At 45.0% G+C, this 19,234-nt stretch overlaps 1 protein-coding gene across 6 annotated transcripts in view; it reads left to right on the top strand.

Moving 5' to 3' along the window:
• The window catches only part of RAPGEF2 (Rap guanine nucleotide exchange factor 2), a 245,238-nt gene that overhangs the window by 188,711 nt on the left and 37,293 nt on the right, over window positions 1-19,234 (top strand). For all 6 annotated transcript variants that reach the window (XM_070757287.1, XM_070757283.1, XM_070757284.1 and 3 more), the window contains 4 exons: window positions 3,250-3,408; window positions 4,448-4,600; window positions 8,708-8,872; window positions 19,061-19,168. In XM_070757287.1, coding sequence (XP_070613388.1) covers window positions 3,250-3,408; window positions 4,448-4,600; window positions 8,708-8,872; window positions 19,061-19,168 — 585 coding nt within the window. The remainder of the gene's footprint in view (window positions 1-3,249; window positions 3,409-4,447; window positions 4,601-8,707; window positions 8,873-19,060; window positions 19,169-19,234) is intronic.

Here is a 19,234-nt window from a genome sequence, read left to right as displayed (position 1 = left end):
ATTATTCATTAAAAAAATCATGGATATATTGCTTAATATAAACTACATTCATTGGGTATTGACATTAAAATGATTGATACACAGTTTTTGTATGTATTATGTTTTTGTATGTATTGAATTTCTTTATTGAAATGTAAATGAAGGTATGTGATTAAAATACAGTAATACCTCATCTTACGAACTTAATTTGTTCCGGGACAAGGTTCGTAAGGTGAAAAGTTTGTAAGATAAAACAATGTTTCACATAGAAATCAATGAAAAAGCGAATAATGTGTGCAAGCCCAAAACTCACCCCTTTTGCCCATTACTGCTGGCATTTGGATCCTTGTTTGGGGGTGGCGGGGTTTGGGAGGTGGTGGGGGGGGGGGGTGGACATGACATTCCCCGGCGCTGCTGCAGCTTCTCAAATGGAAACCACCACCACCGCCGCCGCCACTATCCTCTTATCCTGGCCAGAAGAATGGAATCCGCCGGGATGTGACAGCCCCACAATTTGGGAGGGTGGGGCTGGAGCAGACGGGCAGCTGCAGGAGGCCCCCTACATTGTTTGGGGGCTCAGTGCCAGGGCTGTCAGCAAAGGGGCTGTCTCGGCAAAAGCGCTCCCAGCGAAGGGGCTGTGAGAGGAACGGGGCAGGCGTTCCTGAAGTGCTCAGAGAAAGTGCTCTCGCAGCCACTTCGCTGGGAGCGCTTTCGTCCAGGACTGTCAGCAAAGGGACTGCAGGTGAGGCAGGGCAGCTGTTCCCAAAGCGCTCGGCAAAAGCGCTCCCAGCGAAGCGGCTGCGAAAGCGGTTTCGTCGAGCGCTTTGGGAACGCCCGACCCGCCTCTCCTGCAGCCCCTTTGCTGACAGCCCTGGACGAAAGCGCTCCCAGCAAAGGGGCTGCAAGAGGGACGGTGTGGGCGTTCCCACAGCGCTTTCTCCGAGCGTTTCGGGAACGCCTGCCCCGCCCCTCTCGCAGCCCCTTTGCTGGGAGCGTTGTCAGTGAAGGGGCTGTAAGAGGGCCACTTGAAGCTGCCCACCAGGATCCTCACTAGCGGCCGGAGGAGGAGGAGGAGAATTTTGGTCTTCAGATGCCCACGCCCCACACCAAAGGAAAACCAGCCAGGCTTCCCCTTCCCTTCTCCCTTCCCCCTATCAAGGATTAGTACTATCCTAGGTAATATTCCATTTAGGGTAAAAAGGTTGTGAGTATGCAAAGCAGTCATACTCATAGTGACTAAGCAGCAACCTGATTGGGCTAGAACAGTATAAGAAGCAATGCACTTTTCAGTGGGTGTGGTTGTAGTGTTGTTGTGATTGGTTGGTTGGTTAGTTCTGGTGTGTGGTTAGTCTTTTGGGTGGATTGGTTTACTGTATCGTGGTTTATAGTTGTAGTAAAGTACTTTCTGTAAGTAGAAGAGATTCTATTTTTGCTACACTGAAGAGTAAAACCTCTTCAACCAGTTCCTGCTGAATTGTTTTCATTCCTCACCGGCTTCAGTTCCTGAGTTCCTGTGTCACACATTCCTGTGCCTAGCCAGTAGCTTTCAAACCCAACTTGGACAGCCTCTACTCAATCCTGTCAGGACAGAGGAGTGTGTACTGGAAATGCATGTTGGGGCAACATTACAGTGTGTCTTCTCACCACAGTTCTCCACGCTCCTTCAAGTCCGTCTTGCTGAGCAGGGGAAACAACCCTGATGCCTCTTTCCCTCCCCCCTGCCCCCCATGACCCCAGCCATCACTACCCAGGGAAATGAAAGCCAACATAAGTATAGCTCTTGCTGAAAGAGCTGAGGTCAGGAAATGCACAGGAAACAGAAACAGAAAGTGGTGCATTCCACTGCGAGAGCAGGACCATGCCTCTCCACCGTCCAACTTGCCAATGGGGGCACTTCTGCTGGGCCATCTCCCCCACTCCCATTGCTGGGCTGTTGTACTCGGCAGGGTAAGGGACCGACCCCTTCTTTTTCTTGGCCTCACCTACAAGAGAGGAGGGAGGCCAGGATTGGTGGATGCCCCCACCCCCCTACAATTCTCTCCCAGCAGTTTTTGCTGGTGGCAACAGCAAATGTATCAGGCGGAATACTGTTGCCACACAAGGGCAAGTGCAGGAGTGCTTTGCTCCCACATTAAGGCTCTGACCATACCATTGCTGCAACTGGATGACAGGGAGGCACGGCAGAGAGCCTCAGGTTGCCGATCACTGGTGTAGATTATAGCAGAAGTAAATCTAATAGTAGTAAGTAATGTGGTTGTAAAGCACAACTGCATTAGCGAGAACAATTCCTACAGTTCTGGATCCCATTATTAACTGAATGCCATAATCATTAGATCAGGCAACCTTCTGCAGCCAAAGTCAGCAGGAAAACCAGATGAAAGTTGCAAGTCCTAGGCTGGCAGGCAGGCTGAGGGAAGGAGCTTCGGGGTGTATGGGGAAGAGTAAGTGACAGTGACAGTACAGGGGAGGGTGTGAGGAGATGCACGAGCGATGTGGAATGAGTTGAAGTGGATGCAAGAGTGTGTGCAAGTGATATAACATGAATAAGGGACAGTGCATAAAAACATGAGGGGATGCATGAGAAGCTTGGAGTAAGATGTGAAGAGGAGACATAGGTGAGGGAAAGTGCATGAGGATGCAAAGGAGTACATGAGAGGCGAGACATGGGTCAGGCAGGTGCTACAGGGGTGTGAGTGGCTACTGTGTTGCAAGTGCAGATGGTCTAAGATAGAGTACAGGGTGTGGGAGAGACTAAACCCAGTGACTTGGGACATTCCTTGCCAACTTCCCCTTTGATTTCTGGGAAAGGAAGCAGAGATTGCAAATAGCAATCATGTCACGGAGTGTTGCAGCCATTTGTAAATGTGTATCAGTTACCAAGCATCCAGGTTCAGATCATGGGGTGGTATGGCCAGAACTCTGAGGGCTTGTTATAATTATAATTCATTGCTGCCGTGACTTCAAACAAATGAATGTCCATATATTGGGGACTACCTATTACTTTATTTACCCGGTAAAGAGCTCAGAAATGAGACCAGAATATCAAGTTGGATATCTTTATTTTTTGTCAACTGAATGAGTAAATTGGTATAAATAAAAGGTATTTAATTGGATTTAAAGCACACCCATCTTCCCCTAAAAATTTGCATCCTATTTGATTCAGTGTATGGTCACATCTTTGTTTCTTCCCTCTTTGCAATCATTTATTTTAAAAAAACCTGAAAATGTACTTTTATCTTGCTTTTCTGAAATAATGTGCTTTGTTTTTAGCTTGATTCCTGGTCTGTTATTTTGAATGGTTCTGTAGAAGTAACATATCCAGATGGAAGAACAGAAATATTATGCATGGGAAACAGTTTTGGTGTTTCTCCTACTATGGACAAAGAATATATGAAAGGAATCATGAGAACCAAAGTGGATGACTGCCAGGTAGAATTCGAAATCTAAATGAACCATTAGAAGAGTTTACAAATGTATTATGATTGGAGATTCTTAAATTTCTCTGCCTTTTGTGTTTCACCCCACTGCAGCCAAAAATAGAATTTTTCCTTTGTTTTCAATTATCAGTTTCATCCTATGTCTCTTGAATAACCACCTATATATATGTGTGTGCAGATTACAGACTACCTAGTCTGAATCTTACTACATCTATATATCAGTATGTTCTTGGGTATGCAAATATATATCTGTGTCTATATCTATATCTGTCTGACTATATCTATCTATCCATCCCTACCTACCTACCTACCTACCTACCTACCTACCTATCTTCACAATGATGGACTGGCTAGCTATGTGTTTGTTTTAATTCCTCAAAAAAACCCCTCTGTGTATATTTTTTTCAGAATTGTACTGCATTCTCTTTAATATTTCGCTAACTAGGCACTTCCCTCTGCATGACTAATTCTCCACCTAGCACAGGTGAAAAGTCCACATATCTGGAAAATGCCATATTTGCATTGAAATTTGTTTATTCGGGAAAAGGAGGGGAATGGTAATATGAGATTGTTGTGATATTATTTATTCAAATTGAATTAATCATTGATGCACTTTCATAAACAAGAAACTTAGTACAGTTTTCCTGGTTTATACCAATACTTGACGTAGCAGTAATTATTGCTGCACATTCATCTTCTAAAAAAAGACCTAATCTGCTATTCTAAAATAAAACAGAAATTCTAGCAATATATTGGATTTGACTAGAGAGTATTAAAAATAACATAAATATATAGAAAAACATTTAACTCTGGAATAAGCACATTGAAGTTATAAATCTTAATTATGAATGGAATCCCAAGGTTTGTGATGAATGCTAATTATTTTTATTTTTCTATTATGCCTGAATTCTTACTTCATAATTTATATTAGGGAATTAAGTACAGCACTCTGGCTTTAAAGTTTTAAATATTTTTGATATTTGGATAAAATTCAGAATAATTAATGCGCTGTTGCAAACCTCTGTTCCCAGTTTGTATGCATAGCCCAACAAGATTACTGTCGCATACTGAACCAAGTAGAAAAGAACATGCAAAAGGTAGAAGAGGAAGGAGAGATTGTTATGGTAAAAGAACATAGGGAACTGGATCGCACTGGAACAAGAAAAGGTCACATTGTTATTAAGGTATATTTTTTTAACATCAACGTGTATGTAATAGAAAAAAAGAATACTGTTTAGGGAGTATTTGTATATTAATGTTATAATATACAAATATTGCCTTATTTTTAATGGTTTAAGCATTTGTAATTTTTAAGAGAAAACTGAATTCTTAGGTAAATGCATTTTCCCTTTTCTGGTTAAGTACTGTTGTGCAGAATCCAAAAAGAAAGTAAGAAATAGTAGATGTCAATCTCCAAAAAGCAAGAAAGATACGGTGTGACTCTACCACACAGATTTCTTCATTGTTCTTCACCCGTAAACAAAATGTTGTTAAACTAAAGTTACCAACTTCCCCATAAACACTGAGAACTATTAGGGAGGAGCCATTTTCACATTCTTTCTCTCACACAAATTCCCTGAACAAAATTGTCTCGTGACTGAATTCATTTCCTTTTTGTTGGGAATCTGGACTACTTGGGAATCTGGACTACATTAAATTATTTTTTTAATTTTTGTTTAAATTAAACAAAATTTAATGAGTGAGATAAAGAAAAGAAATGTAGCTAAAATTGTTTATTCCAGTACCATTCAGTATAATACTATATATAGCTTTCTTTCCCAGACTTACTTGCTTTCACTATATCCCTGCACTATCCATCATCAATTCCTACATACCTTTTATTTTTAAAAACATCTGCAGTCTCCTTCAAGAATCTCCTCAATGCCATCCAACTATTAGGGCATATTCTGATCTTCCCTCCTCTTCTCAGCCTATTTTCTTTTTCTGCTATATATTTTCTGCAGTTGAATAGTAGACACTCACTTCAGTCAATACTTACAGGTATTTGGCATCTATTCATTCTTGAAATTATATTTTTACTACAATACTTACACTTCCCAAGTACTCATTTCCACTATACAGTGATCCCCGAGTTTCGCGATCTCGATCTTTGCGAAACGCTATATTGCGATTTTTTCACCCGATGACGTCACTCCCTTCCTTTCTCATCTTTCTTTCTCTCTCTCTTTCTCTATCTTGCTTCTTCCTCTCTCACACTCTCTTCCTCCCTCTCTCCTCTCTTTCTTTCCTTCTCTGTCTTTCTCTATCTCTCCCCCTCTTGCTCTCGAGCGGCGGGCGGCACCCAGGGAAGGTTCCTTCAGCCGCCCACCAACTGATCTGCTCGGCAGCGCAGTAGCAGCGAGGAGCCGAAGATGGGGTTTCCCCTTTGCGTGGGCAACGGGGAAACCCCATCTTCGGCTCCTCGCTGCTACTGCGCTGCCGAGCAGATCAGCTGCGGCGGGCGGACAAGCGGTGGACAAGCGGCGGGCGGAAAAGCGGAAAAGCGGTGGACAAGCGGCGGCCGGACAAGCAGAAAAGCGGCGGACAAGCGGCGGAAAAGCGGCGGCCGGACAAGCGGAAAAGCGGCGGACAGGCGGGCAGGCAGGCGGCTCCTCAGCTGCTGGGTCTTCCCAGGTGCGGAAGTAAAAACACCATCTGCGCATGCGCGGCCATGGAAAAAGGGGCGCGCATGCGCAGATGGTGTTTTTACTTCCGCACCACTACATCCCGAAAAATCGATTATCGCGAGGGGTCTTGGAACGGAACCCTCGCGATAATAGAGGGATCACTGTATTCACCTTACTTTAATGTTTCTTCTGACTCTCAATACTCCGTAAAAGAAGTTGGTAGAAGCAAGATTTTATATGCAGCCAATTTCACATTTTTCAGGAAGCATTCTTTCCTTATAATGGACCAGATACTATCCCTCAGTTTCTAATAACATTTGCAGATCCTAAGATATATAGATCTCACCATCTTTTGTAAATATGTCTCTCTCTAATCTGGGGTTTTTTCTCCACAATTCACCTTCAACCAACCCATCACTTAAACATAACTATGAAGATTTCTTATATATTTCTTTATAAAGGGATACTTGTCTTACTCCCATCCTCTTTTACTCTTGTGCATATTTTAGTTCCATTAAATGCCACTCTTAGTGCATAATTTATAATCCCACATTCATGTAAAAATTTCATAATTAAATATTGCTTTATCATATGCTTTCAGTAAATGCACAATAAATATCCTTCTTACATTACTGATCAATATGGCTGCATAATAGCAATAGCACTTAGCACTTACACTTATATACCGCTTCACAGTTTTACAGAGTCAGCATATTGCCCCCAACAATTTGGATCTTCATTTTATCCACCTTGGAAGGATGGAACTCTGAGTCAACCTTGAGCCTGATGAAATTCGAACTGCTAAATTGTAGGCAACCGGCATTCAGCAGAAGTAGCCTGCAGTACTGCATTCTAACCATTGTGCCACCACAGCTCTTAGTACTTTCCACATTTTAATTATTTTTTATTCTTATATCAATTATTTTTCTTCTTATATAAAATCTGTTAGAATTCTAATATTTTCCCATACATACTTAACAAATGAATCCTCCAATAGTTTTTGCATTCACTTTATATTTTTCATTTTGCAAAGATAAAAAATAATGATTCTTCCAGTTATCAAGTATAGATCCACTCTTCACATACACACAGTAAACATGTTGCACAGCTACTCCATACCCAAACCACATCCATATTTTAATGTATCTCTAGTTCCACTGTCCAAATTTGCATCTTATTGTTTTCAGCGTTTTACAGTATTTATGGCTTTCTTTTCATCTTGTTCTTTTGGACAGTAATATTTTTCTTTTCGGTGTTTCATTATCATTTTATACCAAAATTATTTTTATATTTAATATAATATTTAATAATACTATTTAATTATATTTATATATTTAAATATATAATTAAACATATTTAACCAAATATATTTAATCTCTCTTATATTTAATTCATTCCTTGCTTAGCCCTCTCCAGCCACTTCTAGACAATTTTCTAGTTCTATCAAGATAGTTTTGCATTTTCTGTCTTTTTTAGTATCCACTGTTCTTTTCTCTCATTGAATGCCGTTTTTAACTGTTTCTCTCTACATATTATCTTTCTCTTATTCTCAGTTTTAATGCAATCATCATTTTACGCATTTTTCTTACACATAAATTCAATTAAGCACCATTTTTATACTTCATTCTGTTAAAAGACATTAGATTCTGCCTTCTTTCTATAAACTTGTACTTGTTTTCATTTCATTTCATTCTTGATCTTTTTTATTACTGACGTCTCTTACGTTCCATTGTGCAATCAACTACACAGTCAACACCATTCGGATATTTAATTCAGAATGAATTTTAAACATAAAATAGATTAAATAATTGTGGTTAAATATATTATATATTTAAATATATAAACATAATTAAATATTATAATTAAATATTGTATTAATAGCCATAGTAACACAGTGGTTAGAATACAGTACTGCAGCTACTTCTGCTGATTGCTAGCTGCCGGCAGTTCAGTAGTTCATTTCTCACTGACTTAAAGTTGACCAGCTTCTGAGCGTACAGGTTGTTGGAGGCAATAAGCTGACTGTAAACTGCTTAGAGAGGAATGTTAAGTGTAAGCACTTAGACTTACATAGAAATGGTATGTAAGTCTAAGTGCTATTGCTGTTGCTATTAACTTCTATAGTTCATCTTGGTTTCTGTCTGAAGCTTTTATGTAATGCTTTAATCAGTTATAGAAGATGTAGACTAGAGGACCAGCATTATTTGTATTCATACTAATGCAACTTTCTTTGATACATGCAAAGATATTAGTAGGCAATTTTAGCAAAGTTCAGTTTTATCACAAGAACTTTCATGATATTTTACCCAAGTTAGGATCTGTATTCACAGACACCTTGCAAATTATTATGTAGCTGCCCCAAAGCATAGTATACACACAACAAAACTCTTGTGGTAAAACTGAACTTTGCTAAAACTGTGCATTGCTAACTTTGCATGTAGCAGAGAAAGTTGCATATAGGATGAATGCAAATCATGCTGATCTCTAATGTGTGTGTGTGTGTGTGTGTGTGTTTGTATGCATGTATCTTATGTCACACACACACACTGTCTGATTATAAATGTAGTTTAATAAAGATTCTATTCTGTTTTAAATTTTGTGAAAGAAATAAGATGCAAGGAAAAACACATTCATTTGTTGATGTTTGAATATTTACTTTCACAGGGAACACCGGAGAGATTAACAATGCATTTAGTCGAAGAACATTCAGTAGTGGATCCAACTTACATAGAAGATTTCCTATTGACATATAGAACTTTCCTTTCAAGCCCAATGGAAGTGGGGAAAAAGTTATTGGAGTGGTTTAATGATTCTAGCCTCAGGGATAAGGTTGCATAAATAATTTGCTTTTATGTCCTTATTTTAATTGTAATGTATTTGGATAGTTTATATGGGCCTGGAGGATGGGGAGTGCCAATAATTTTTTCTGGTCAATTTTTTCTGGAAAAACAGCATCTAATATTCATTATATCTAACACAATGTAATTTCCACATAAGTTTTGATGTTTTATTTGCTTTATCACCACCATTTACATGCACAATTCCCTTAATATGGAATGTTAAATTTGTATACGCTACCCATCTTTTGTTGTAAGTTAAAAAAAATACTGTACATACCACATACAATTCTAAGCAACATACTCTTTTAGAAAATTTTAATTAATATTAGTAAATTGCAAAAAATATTGAAATTTAATAGTAATTAAATTGTTTGAAAGCAAATTAAAACATTAAATTCACCTTTTCCTAAAGCCTGTGGGAAACAAGTACAGTGATCCCCCGGGTATCGCGATCCCGATCATTGCGAACGGGGTAAATTGCGATTTTTCAACCCGGAAGTAAAAACACCATCTGCGCATACGCACCCTTTTTTTTATGGCCACGCATGCGTAGATGGCGCTGGGCAGATCAGCTTCTGGGCGGCTTCCCTGGGTCTTCCCCCTCTTGCTGGCGGGAGGGCGAGAAGCCCCCCCCAGCACCCGCTCGTTCGCCGCTCGCCCGCCCTTCGCCCGGCCACCCGCCGTTCGCTTGCTGCTCGCCCGGCCACCCGGGTCCGGGGGGGTGCTGGCAAGCCCCCCATGCCGGCGGCGACGTTTTAAAACAGCCGCGCGGCTTCCCAACTGAGTCCCGAAGACAAACGCGGAAGTTCGCCTTTGACGTTTGTCTTCGGGACTCAGTTGGGAAGCCGCGCGGCTGTTTTAAAATGTCGCCGCCGGCATGGGGGGCTTGCCAGCACCCCCCGGACCCCCAACCCGGGTTTGGGGGGCTGCTAGGAAGCCCCCCATGCCGGCGGCGACATTTTAAAACAGCCGCGCGGCTTCCCAACTGAGTCCCGAAGACAAACGTCAAAGGCGAACTTCCGCGTTTGTCTTCGGGACTCAGTTGGGAAGCCGCGCGGCTGTTTTAAAACATCGCCGCCGGCATGGGGGGCTTGCCAGCACCCCCCGGACACCCAACCCGGGTTTGGGGGGCTGCTAGGAAGCCCCCCATGCCGGCGGCGACGTTTTAAAACAGCCACGCGGCTTCCCAACTGAGTCCCGAAGACAAACGTCAAAGGCGAACTTCCGCGTTTGTCTTCGGGACTCAGTTGGGAAGCCGCGCGGCTGTTTTAAAACGTTGCCGCCGGCATGGGGGGCTTGCCAGCCCCCCCTGGACCCCCAACCCGGGTTTGGGGGGCTGCTAGGAAGCCCCCCATGCCGGCGGCGACGTTTTAAAACAGCCGCGCAGCTTCCCAACTGAGTCCCGAAGCCAAATGTGGAAGTTCGCTTCAGGACTCAGCTGGGAAGCGGCGCGAGCGAACGGCGTGGGCGGGCGAAGGGCGGGCGAGCGGCAGCGAGGAGTTTGCGTAGGCAGTGGGGAAACCCCAATCTTCGGCTCCTCGCTGCTGCGGCGGAAGTAAAAACGTAAAAAAGGAACAATGTTTCCCATAGGAATCAATGGAAAAGACAATAATGCGTGCAAGCCCATTAGGAGAATCCAAAATATTAAGGCTTAAAAAAAAAAGCGGTGGCCAGACAAAGCTGAGGGGAACAGAGTGGAGAGAGGGAGTCCCAATGAAACAAGGTGAAAAGAACCTCTCTTGAGATCCATGAGTCCCTGCCTCCCGTTTTTGTCCCCCTCCCCACTCTGCTCATCTCCCCCACACTTTTCTCCTCCCTTGAGCTCCATGAGTCTTTTCTTCCCGCTTTTGCCCACCCCACTCTCCTCATCTTCCCCACACCTTTCTCATTCCTTGAGCTCCATGAGTCTTTTCTTCCCGTTTTTGCCCACCCCATTCTCCACTTGCACTGCTTCGGAGAGTCCAACATGGGTTAATCTTCAGCCAAGCTGGAAGGGACTGAGTTAAAAATTAGCATAATTTACTGGTCCAACCCCCATGCTGCCCTCTCCGGGTCAGTCTAAAAAACTCAGTCATAGTGTAGGGACACATGAGTTTTTCCTCCTAGGACTCTTTGAGTCTAGGGGTAGTTTTAATTGTTTTTCTTATTTGTTATTAATTGTATATTTATCTGTATTAACTGTTTGAAATAAATGTACTAACTGTACTTAATGAATTTTTCTCCTTTCTGTTTCTATTCCAGATTTATGGAGCAACACACCTCGTGTGATTGGGCCCCTGCTCTGTGGAGTATGGCCCCAATTCGGCTTTCCCAGCTCGGAGCTTGTCCCCTGCGTGGGGACAGCTCCCAAGGCTGGAGGTTACCGGTGATGAAGGTCCCTGGCCTGCGAGGCCATACCGTTCCTTGCAGCAGGAGGAGATTCAAATCTCCCGCCACAGAACGACACCGGCAGAGGTCCCCGGCCTGCGCGGCCATACCTCAGGGCGAGGCGTTTTTTCTTACTATGCTGGGCCAGAGCGAGCGATTGGAAATTCCCGCCCAAAAACGCCGCCCGGGATCGGTTTTAAACCGATTATTCCCCTTTGCCGCCTGAGTCGGCTACATAAGGGAAGGGCCATTACAAGATGGCGCGGCACACAGGGAGCCGCCATTTTGGATCAACCGACTTCCGGCCGGTTCCTAGAAGGGCAGGAAGAGACCGGATTTCCTGTTACACAGGAAAAACAATTGCGGTGGCCATTTTTCGCTCGGTAATACTGGTTATAACAAAGAAAAGGCTTTTTTCCTCCATTCTCTCGTTACGGAGGCTTGCAATTATATCCCCAATGGCTGATCTTCCACAGCAGGGGACAGCAGAGCCCTCAGCCACAAAGGCCAAGGAGAAAACACACTCCTCAAAGGCAAAGGCAAAAACCTCTCAGTCATCATCTGGATTAAGAGAGGCCGAGCGTCGAATTAAAGCATTGGAGGAGCAACTTGAGGCTCAGAAACAATGCAATACCACTGTCTCATCGGTACCAGGTCAGAGTGGGGGTGTGATAACTGGGACTCCTCCAAGACTCCCAGAAGGAAGTGGTTTGGCAACAGACAGGGACTGGTCCCCAGATAGGTTCGGGGGCCCATCCCAGGTGGCAGACCCTATAAGACCTGAGGTTACCAGGCCATCCTCTGTCTCGCCTGCATGGCACATGCCGCCCCCACCATTGCCTACTGCCACATTCACCCCAACAGCTGCGGGGCTCAGATCATCCCCAGATACCTGGCAGCGCCTGCCACCAGCCTTGCAGGATATGATTGCTTCAGCATATTCACATGGCATAGTAACGGGAGTGCAACAAGCAACTGCACCTCCTGCCCCACTAAATCCTACTCCTCCTCCTTCCCTGCAAAGGAATATCTGGGCAGCACCGGCTCCCCCATCCCCTGCTCATGACTCCTTCCTAGAAGATCCTGCATTCAGAGGGCAGGGCTCAGAGCCAGATGATGGCCTATCTGAGGATGAGGGAGCACCCCCGGAGCCACCAACATATACAGGCCTCTTTAGACCCGCTATCTTTCGCGTACTGCTTAATAAAGCAAAGATGACTGTGGCCTTGGGCACCCCTGAAAAGCCCACAGATTCTGCATCAGCCCCTCCTCCAGCCTCGAGGGTACTCACGGAGATCCAAAGGGATGCTGACCTTATACCAGCCCCTAAGCTCTTTTTGGACAATGTACAGAGGCCTTGGCAATACCCAGCAGCTGCTCTAGGCCCAACAGCTTCTGAGCGTAAATTTTATGCATTTGAACCAGAATTGGAAAAGTTACTTGAATTTCCAACGGTAGATGCTCCGATTGCAGCTCTAGTATCTAACGCATTAGTTCCTTCCGAGGTGGCAGATGGCCTAAAGCCGGAGGACCGGAAGGCAGAGGCAATTAACAAAAAAGCTCACCAGATGTCGGCATGGGCCCTCAAAGCAGCTTCGGCAGCCTCATTTTTTAACAGAGCTTCGGTCCTTTGGCTCCAAGAAATGCTCTCTAAGCTGGGACCTGAGGAGGGTCGCCTAAGGCAAGACCTTAACAAGCTGCTAGCTGCGGCAGAATTCTCGGCGGATGCCACTCTGTCTGCATCTCGTTTCTCCTCACGAGCCCTAGCAGCAAACCAGTCATCCCGACGCTTACTCTGGCTCCGGACTTGGCAAGCTGACGCCAAGTCCAAGGGACGTCTAGCCTCGGCCCCATTTGATGGGTCAAGATTGTTTGGAGAATCTCTGGACAAGGTCCTTGTGGAAGACAAGGACAAGAAAAAAGTCATGCCTAGATCTTACAGAAGGCAGGAAAGACGCACTGCCCCATATTCTAGGCGCCAGCCCTTTCGGACCGAATCTTCCCCCTCTGCACCCCAGGCTGGAAGATCTTATACCCAGGGGTCCTACTCCCAACTGTCCTACAGAGGAGACAGAGGTGGATTTGGAGATAGGAACAGACAGTTCCAACAATCAAGGAGGACCTATAGAGGTTCCAACAGAGGAGGCTTTAGAAGGAACAAATGACTCTGCCAAGTCAGTTCCCATAGGGGGGCGGCTGCAGCACTTCACCGCCTCCTGGGCATCTATGTCCACCGACACTTGGGCCATAAATACCATAACTCAAGGACTCGCCCTGGAGTTCACCCTGAATCCGCCAAACAGATTTCTGGAGTGTCCGGTTCTCTCCAACAATCACAAGCGCAACCTCCTTTACCAAGAAATTCATCATCTATTTCAGATCAGAGCCATCGAGAAGGTTCCTCCACACCAGGAGAAACAGGGGTATTATTCCATAGTGTTTATAGTACCCAAAGCCTCAGGGGGTTGCCGCCTCATCCTCAACCTGAAGCAGTTGAACTTATACATAAAATACCGAAGGTTCAAAATGCACTCTCTAAGGACTATACTATCCGCAATACGTCAACAGGACTGGCTGACGTCAATAGACCTCAAAGAGGCATACCTCCATGTCCCAGTGCATCCAGACTCCAGGAAATACCTTCGCTTTTGTTTCGAAAACCACCATTTCCAGTACAAGGCGATGCCTTTTGGCCTATCGTCAGCTCCCAGGACTTTTACAAAGTTATTGGACATCCTCACCGCAGAGCTACGGACACGCTCGCTACGACTGATGGCGTATCTGGACGATATTATTATACTGTCCAGCAGCTACAGCCGGGCACGACGCGACCTGTCAGAGACTATGGAGACCCTGGCAGAGGCGGGGTTCTCAATCAACTACCAAAAGAGTCATCTCATACCGACCAGGTACTTACCTCACCTAGGTACCTACATAGACACCATGGAAGGCAAGGTCTTCCTATCACCAGACCGCCAGGTCAAGGTCAGGTCGCTGATCACAGAAGCGCAACGCAACCGTACAGTAACATTGGCCTTTCTGTCCCAGCTGTTGGGAGTTCTCATCTCCTGCATAGACATTGTTCCCTGGGCCAGACTGCATGCCAGACCACTACAGTGGTTTCTCATTCCTTTTCAACAAAACCGGACCAGCCACTCTTCCAGATTGGTGACAATCTCACAAGAGGTACGCAAATCACTCCCATGGTGGAAGTCGTCGGCGCTACATCAAGGATCGCCGTTCCTACTACAACAAGAGGTGACGATAACTACGGACGCGAGTCTCTCGGGTTGGGGAGCTCACTCCGACGTAGGGATGGCCCAAGGATTATGGAGTCCAGAGGATCTAACATGCAGCAACATCAATTACTTGGAACTCAGAGCGGTCCACCTGGCTCTACGACACTTCACAGGCCTGGTGAGGGGCCGAAATGTACTGATACTTACAGACAATGTGGCAACCAGGGCACACATCAACCACCAAGGCGGCACGAAATCAGGTCGCCTGATGCGAGAATCTCAGTCCCTGTTCAGGTGGGCAGAGCAACACCTCGCATCTCTGCGAGCAGAGCACATATCCGGCACCTCCAACATACAGGCGGATTGGCTCAGTCGGACCACGATCGACCCGACAGAGTGGAGCCTGAGTTCGGATCTCTTCCAAGACATTGTGCACAGATTTGGGATTCCAGCAGTGGACCTATTCGCCACCTGCCACAACAACCACCTACCAAGGTTCTTCTCAAGGTTCCCCTCACCTGGAGCGGAACAGATCAATGCTCTAGCCTGCCCATGGCCAAGGGAGCTGCTGTATGCATTCCCTCCAGTCTGCCTAATTCCGAGGGTAATACACAAACTATTACAAGAACAGGCAGAAATTCTCCTGGTGGCCCCTCATTGGCCCAGACGCCCTTGGTTTGCGGACCTAGTGGACCTCTCAATCTCTCCCCCTTGGCGCATTCCACATCACAAGGTGGTGCTGACACAAGGATCAATTTGCCATCCAGACCCCCAGTGGTGGAGTCTTGCCGTGTGGCACTTGAGGGGGAGAGACTAAGGAAGGAACAGGTTCCGGATAAGGTGATCTCCACCATACAGGCAGCACGCCGTCCTTCCACAACGCGAATTTACCAGGCTACCTGGAAAGCTTACTGTGCTTTCTGCAGAGGTCGTAATCAGGATCCTCAGTCACCATCAGTGATCCAAATTCTGGAGTTCTTACAAGCAGGTTTGGATAAAGGACTGGCTCCAAATACACTCCGCAGGCAAACGGCAGCTATTGCCACTATACTTAAAATGGACTTCACTACTCCAATTTCCCAGCACCCTTGGATTCGGGATTTTATTAGAGGAGCAGCGAACATTAGACCTCCTACTATACACCGTTTCCCCACATGGGATCTGCCACTGGTGTTACAGGCCCTCACGGAGCCTCCCTTCGAACCCTTGAGGGAGATACCGCTACGCCTGTTATCTCTGAAAACAGCCTTCCTCACGGCAATCACATCAGCAAGGAGGGTCTCCGAACTCTCAGCCCTATCAGTCCGGCCGGACCTATGTATCTTCCACACCAACAGAGTGGTCCTCAGGCCAGATCCCGCCTTCCTACCTAAGGTGAACACGGTCTTTCACAGATCTCAGGACATTGTACTGCCAGACTTTTGTGCCCAGGGGTCCCACCCACTGGAACTAAGATGGCACAAGTTGGATGTCAGACGAGCCATCAAACTTTATATTCGACGGACTAACACCTTTAGAAAGACAGAAGCCCTATTTGTCTCATATTTTCCAGCATCTATGGGGAATAAAGTTTCGCCCAAGACAATTAGTTGCTGGATTCGTTCCTGCATCGTCACTGCTTACAAATCAAGGGCTACACCGATACCAAGTGGCATCACAGCGCACTCAACAAGGAGTGCAGCCACTTCAGCGGCATGGACAACACAGGCCCCGATTGACGATATTTGCCGTGCGGCAACTTGGGTCACGCCTAATACATTCATTAAACATTACAGATTGGACACTTTCGCTTCTGCGGAAGCAGCCTTTGGACGCAGAGTATTGCAGAGAGTTTGCACCGATCCTGCGCCCCTGGTCCAGCCTTTCCCCCCCTAATAAGTTAAGCTTGGGTATATCCCATGTTGGACTCTCCGAAGCAGTGCAAGTGGAGAAGAACCGTTGCACTTACCTGAACGGTCTTCTCGCTGCACTGCAAGGAGAGTCCAAACCCACCCGGCTGTTTGGGCCCAGGGTCTCAGAGTTGTCATAGTTGAGTTACTTACAAGTTGGTTAATTAATAAAGTTTCCTTGGTTTACTATCACTATGACTTCGTTTTATTGTAAGACTGACCCGGAGAGGGCAGCATGGGGGTTGGACCAGTAAATTATGCTAATTTTTAACTCAGTCCCTTCCAGCTTGGCTGAAGATTAACCCATGTTGGACTCTCCTTGCAGTGCAGCGAGAAGACCGTTCAGGTAAGTGCAACGGTTCTTCTCCTCATCTCCCCCACACCTTTCTCCTCTCTTGAGCTCCATGAGTCTTTTCTTCCCGTTTTTGCCCACCCCACTCTCCTCATCTCCCCCATACCTTTCTCATTCTTTGAGCTCCATGAGTCTTTTCTTCCCGTTTTTGCCCACCCCACTCTCCTCATCTCCCCCACACCTTTCTCCTCCCTTGAGCTCCATGAGTCTTTTCTTCCTGTTTTTGTCCCCACTACTCTGTCCGTTTTTGTGATCCTGGGATTCCCCTCCTGGGATTTCCCTACAGCATCGCAAAAATGTGGAAAACAGGAGGTGGGGTTTTCCATGGATGGGAACCTCAGGGGATCCCAGGATCGCAAAAACTGGGGCTTGGCTTGCAACAAAAGTCTGGAGGCGGGGCATCCCAGCTGTGGTGGCAGGTTCCTAAGGTGAAAAAAGTTCGTAAGAAGAGGGAAAAAAATTCCGAACCCTGGGTTCGTATCTTGAAAAGTTGGTATGACGAGGGGTTCGTATCATATCACAAGGTACCACTGTATATTCTGAACAACAAAGAAGAACCTCCCAAAATAGCTAATTCTAGCCATTTTAATTGGCAAATTAATAGAACATTTTGTTGGAACTGATAGGTTGCTTATTTATTAGATTCATGTTGCTGCCCAATCTGTAAGAATAAAACTAGGAAATTTACAATTTTTAAAAAAAACTGGAAACAGGGAATTAAAAATAAAATAAGACATTATATAAAATAATGTAATATAATAATTTACAGAACAGAATAATTGAAAAATACAGATAACAATAATAATAGTCAGCTAAGTCCAATCAGCATTTATCTTATATAAGGGATTTTCATTTTCATATAGGGTCTTCCAATATTCTGGTCCAATTATTGAGAGAAGAGTCAGGATTTAAGACTTTGCAGGATAACATGTCAGGATAGTCTGAATCTCAGCTATAAAGTAGAATAATCAGAAGGGAGAGTTGATGAACCCTTGCAGGGTAGTGCTGAAGACTTTAACAAGTTTTTCACAGATAAAATTGCTCAGATCCGGATAGACCTCCAATTGGAATGCAGTGTTGGATGACAATGAGTCAGTTAAGACGACAGGGCCCATCCTAGTCCACCTGTATAGGAGGAGTTTGACCTGGTAACACCTGAGGAAGTGGACAAGGCCATTGGAGCTATGAGTTCCAACACCTGTTTATAGGACCCATGTCCCTCCTGGCTAGTTTTGGCCAGCAGGGAGGTGACACGGAGCTGGGTCCAGGAGATTGTCAATGTTTCTTTGGGAAGGGGATACTTCCCGGCTCCCTATAAGGAGGCACTTGTGCGCCCCCTCCTCAAGAGCGCCTTCCCTGGACCCAGCCATCCTTAACAACTATCACCCAGTCTCAAACCTTCCCTTTATGGGGAAGGTTGTTGAGAAGGTGGTGGAGTTCCAGCTTCAGCGGTCCTTGGAAGAAGCCGATTATCTAGGCCCTCAACAGTCAGTCTACTCACAGTCACCTATGCCCTTATCACCTTGAGATTTGACTACTGCAATGCTCTCTACACGGGGATACCTCCGAAAAGTGTTCAAAAACTACAAATTGTGCAGAATGCAATCACATGAGCAGTCATGGGCCTCTCAAGGTGTGCCCATGTCTCTTCAGCACTCCACATACTGCATTGGCTGCCAATTGGTTTCCGGATGCAATTCAAAGTGTTGGTTATGACCTATAAAGCCCTACATGGCATTGGACCAGATTGCTTACGAGACTGCCTTCTGCCGCATTAATCCCAGCGTCCAGTTAGGTCCCATATAGTCAGCCTTCTCCAGGTCCTGTCAACTAGACAATGTTGCTTAGCAAGGCCCAGGGAAGGGGACCTGGCTCTCTGTAGGGGACCTGGCTCTCTGGAATCAGCTCCCCCCAGAGATTCGTACTGCCCCCACCCTCCTTGCCTTTCGTAAGAATCTGAAAACTTATTTATGCCACCAGGCTTGTTTTCATTAGAAACCAGTCTCTGGCCACTAAATGTTTAGTATGCACATGTTTCGTGCTTGAATGGATGATTTTTAATTGCTCAGCATTTTATAATGTTTTAAATTAACTATCTGTATTAATTGGATCTAACTGTATTGTTGTATGCTATTTTATTATTGATACTTTGTGAGCCACCCCGATTCATTCAGAAAATATATGTTTTTTTAATTAAATCCAGATTGTTTTTCTTATATTGGTGTACTCTTATAAAATTATGAATTTCACATTTTATCAAGTTAAATGTCATTAATTCACTAAATGTAATATTTTATATGAAATATAACAGAATTTTATATTTTCATCAGGTTACACGGGTAGTATTATTGTGGGTGAACAATCACTTCAATGATTTTGAGGGAGACCCTGCAATGACTCATTTTCTGGAGGAATTTGAGAACAATTTGGAAAGAGAGGTATAAATAGACCTCTAGAAAGGAAAGAAAAAAGTTTTGGTGCTCTATTGAAAATAACATTGAAAC

Source organism: Erythrolamprus reginae, chromosome 7 (genome assembly GCF_031021105.1).
Source record: "Erythrolamprus reginae isolate rEryReg1 chromosome 7, rEryReg1.hap1, whole genome shotgun sequence".
Classification (NCBI taxonomy): Eukaryota; Metazoa; Chordata; class Lepidosauria; order Squamata; family Dipsadidae; genus Erythrolamprus; species Erythrolamprus reginae.
This window is presented reverse-complemented; position numbering and strand designations above follow the sequence as displayed.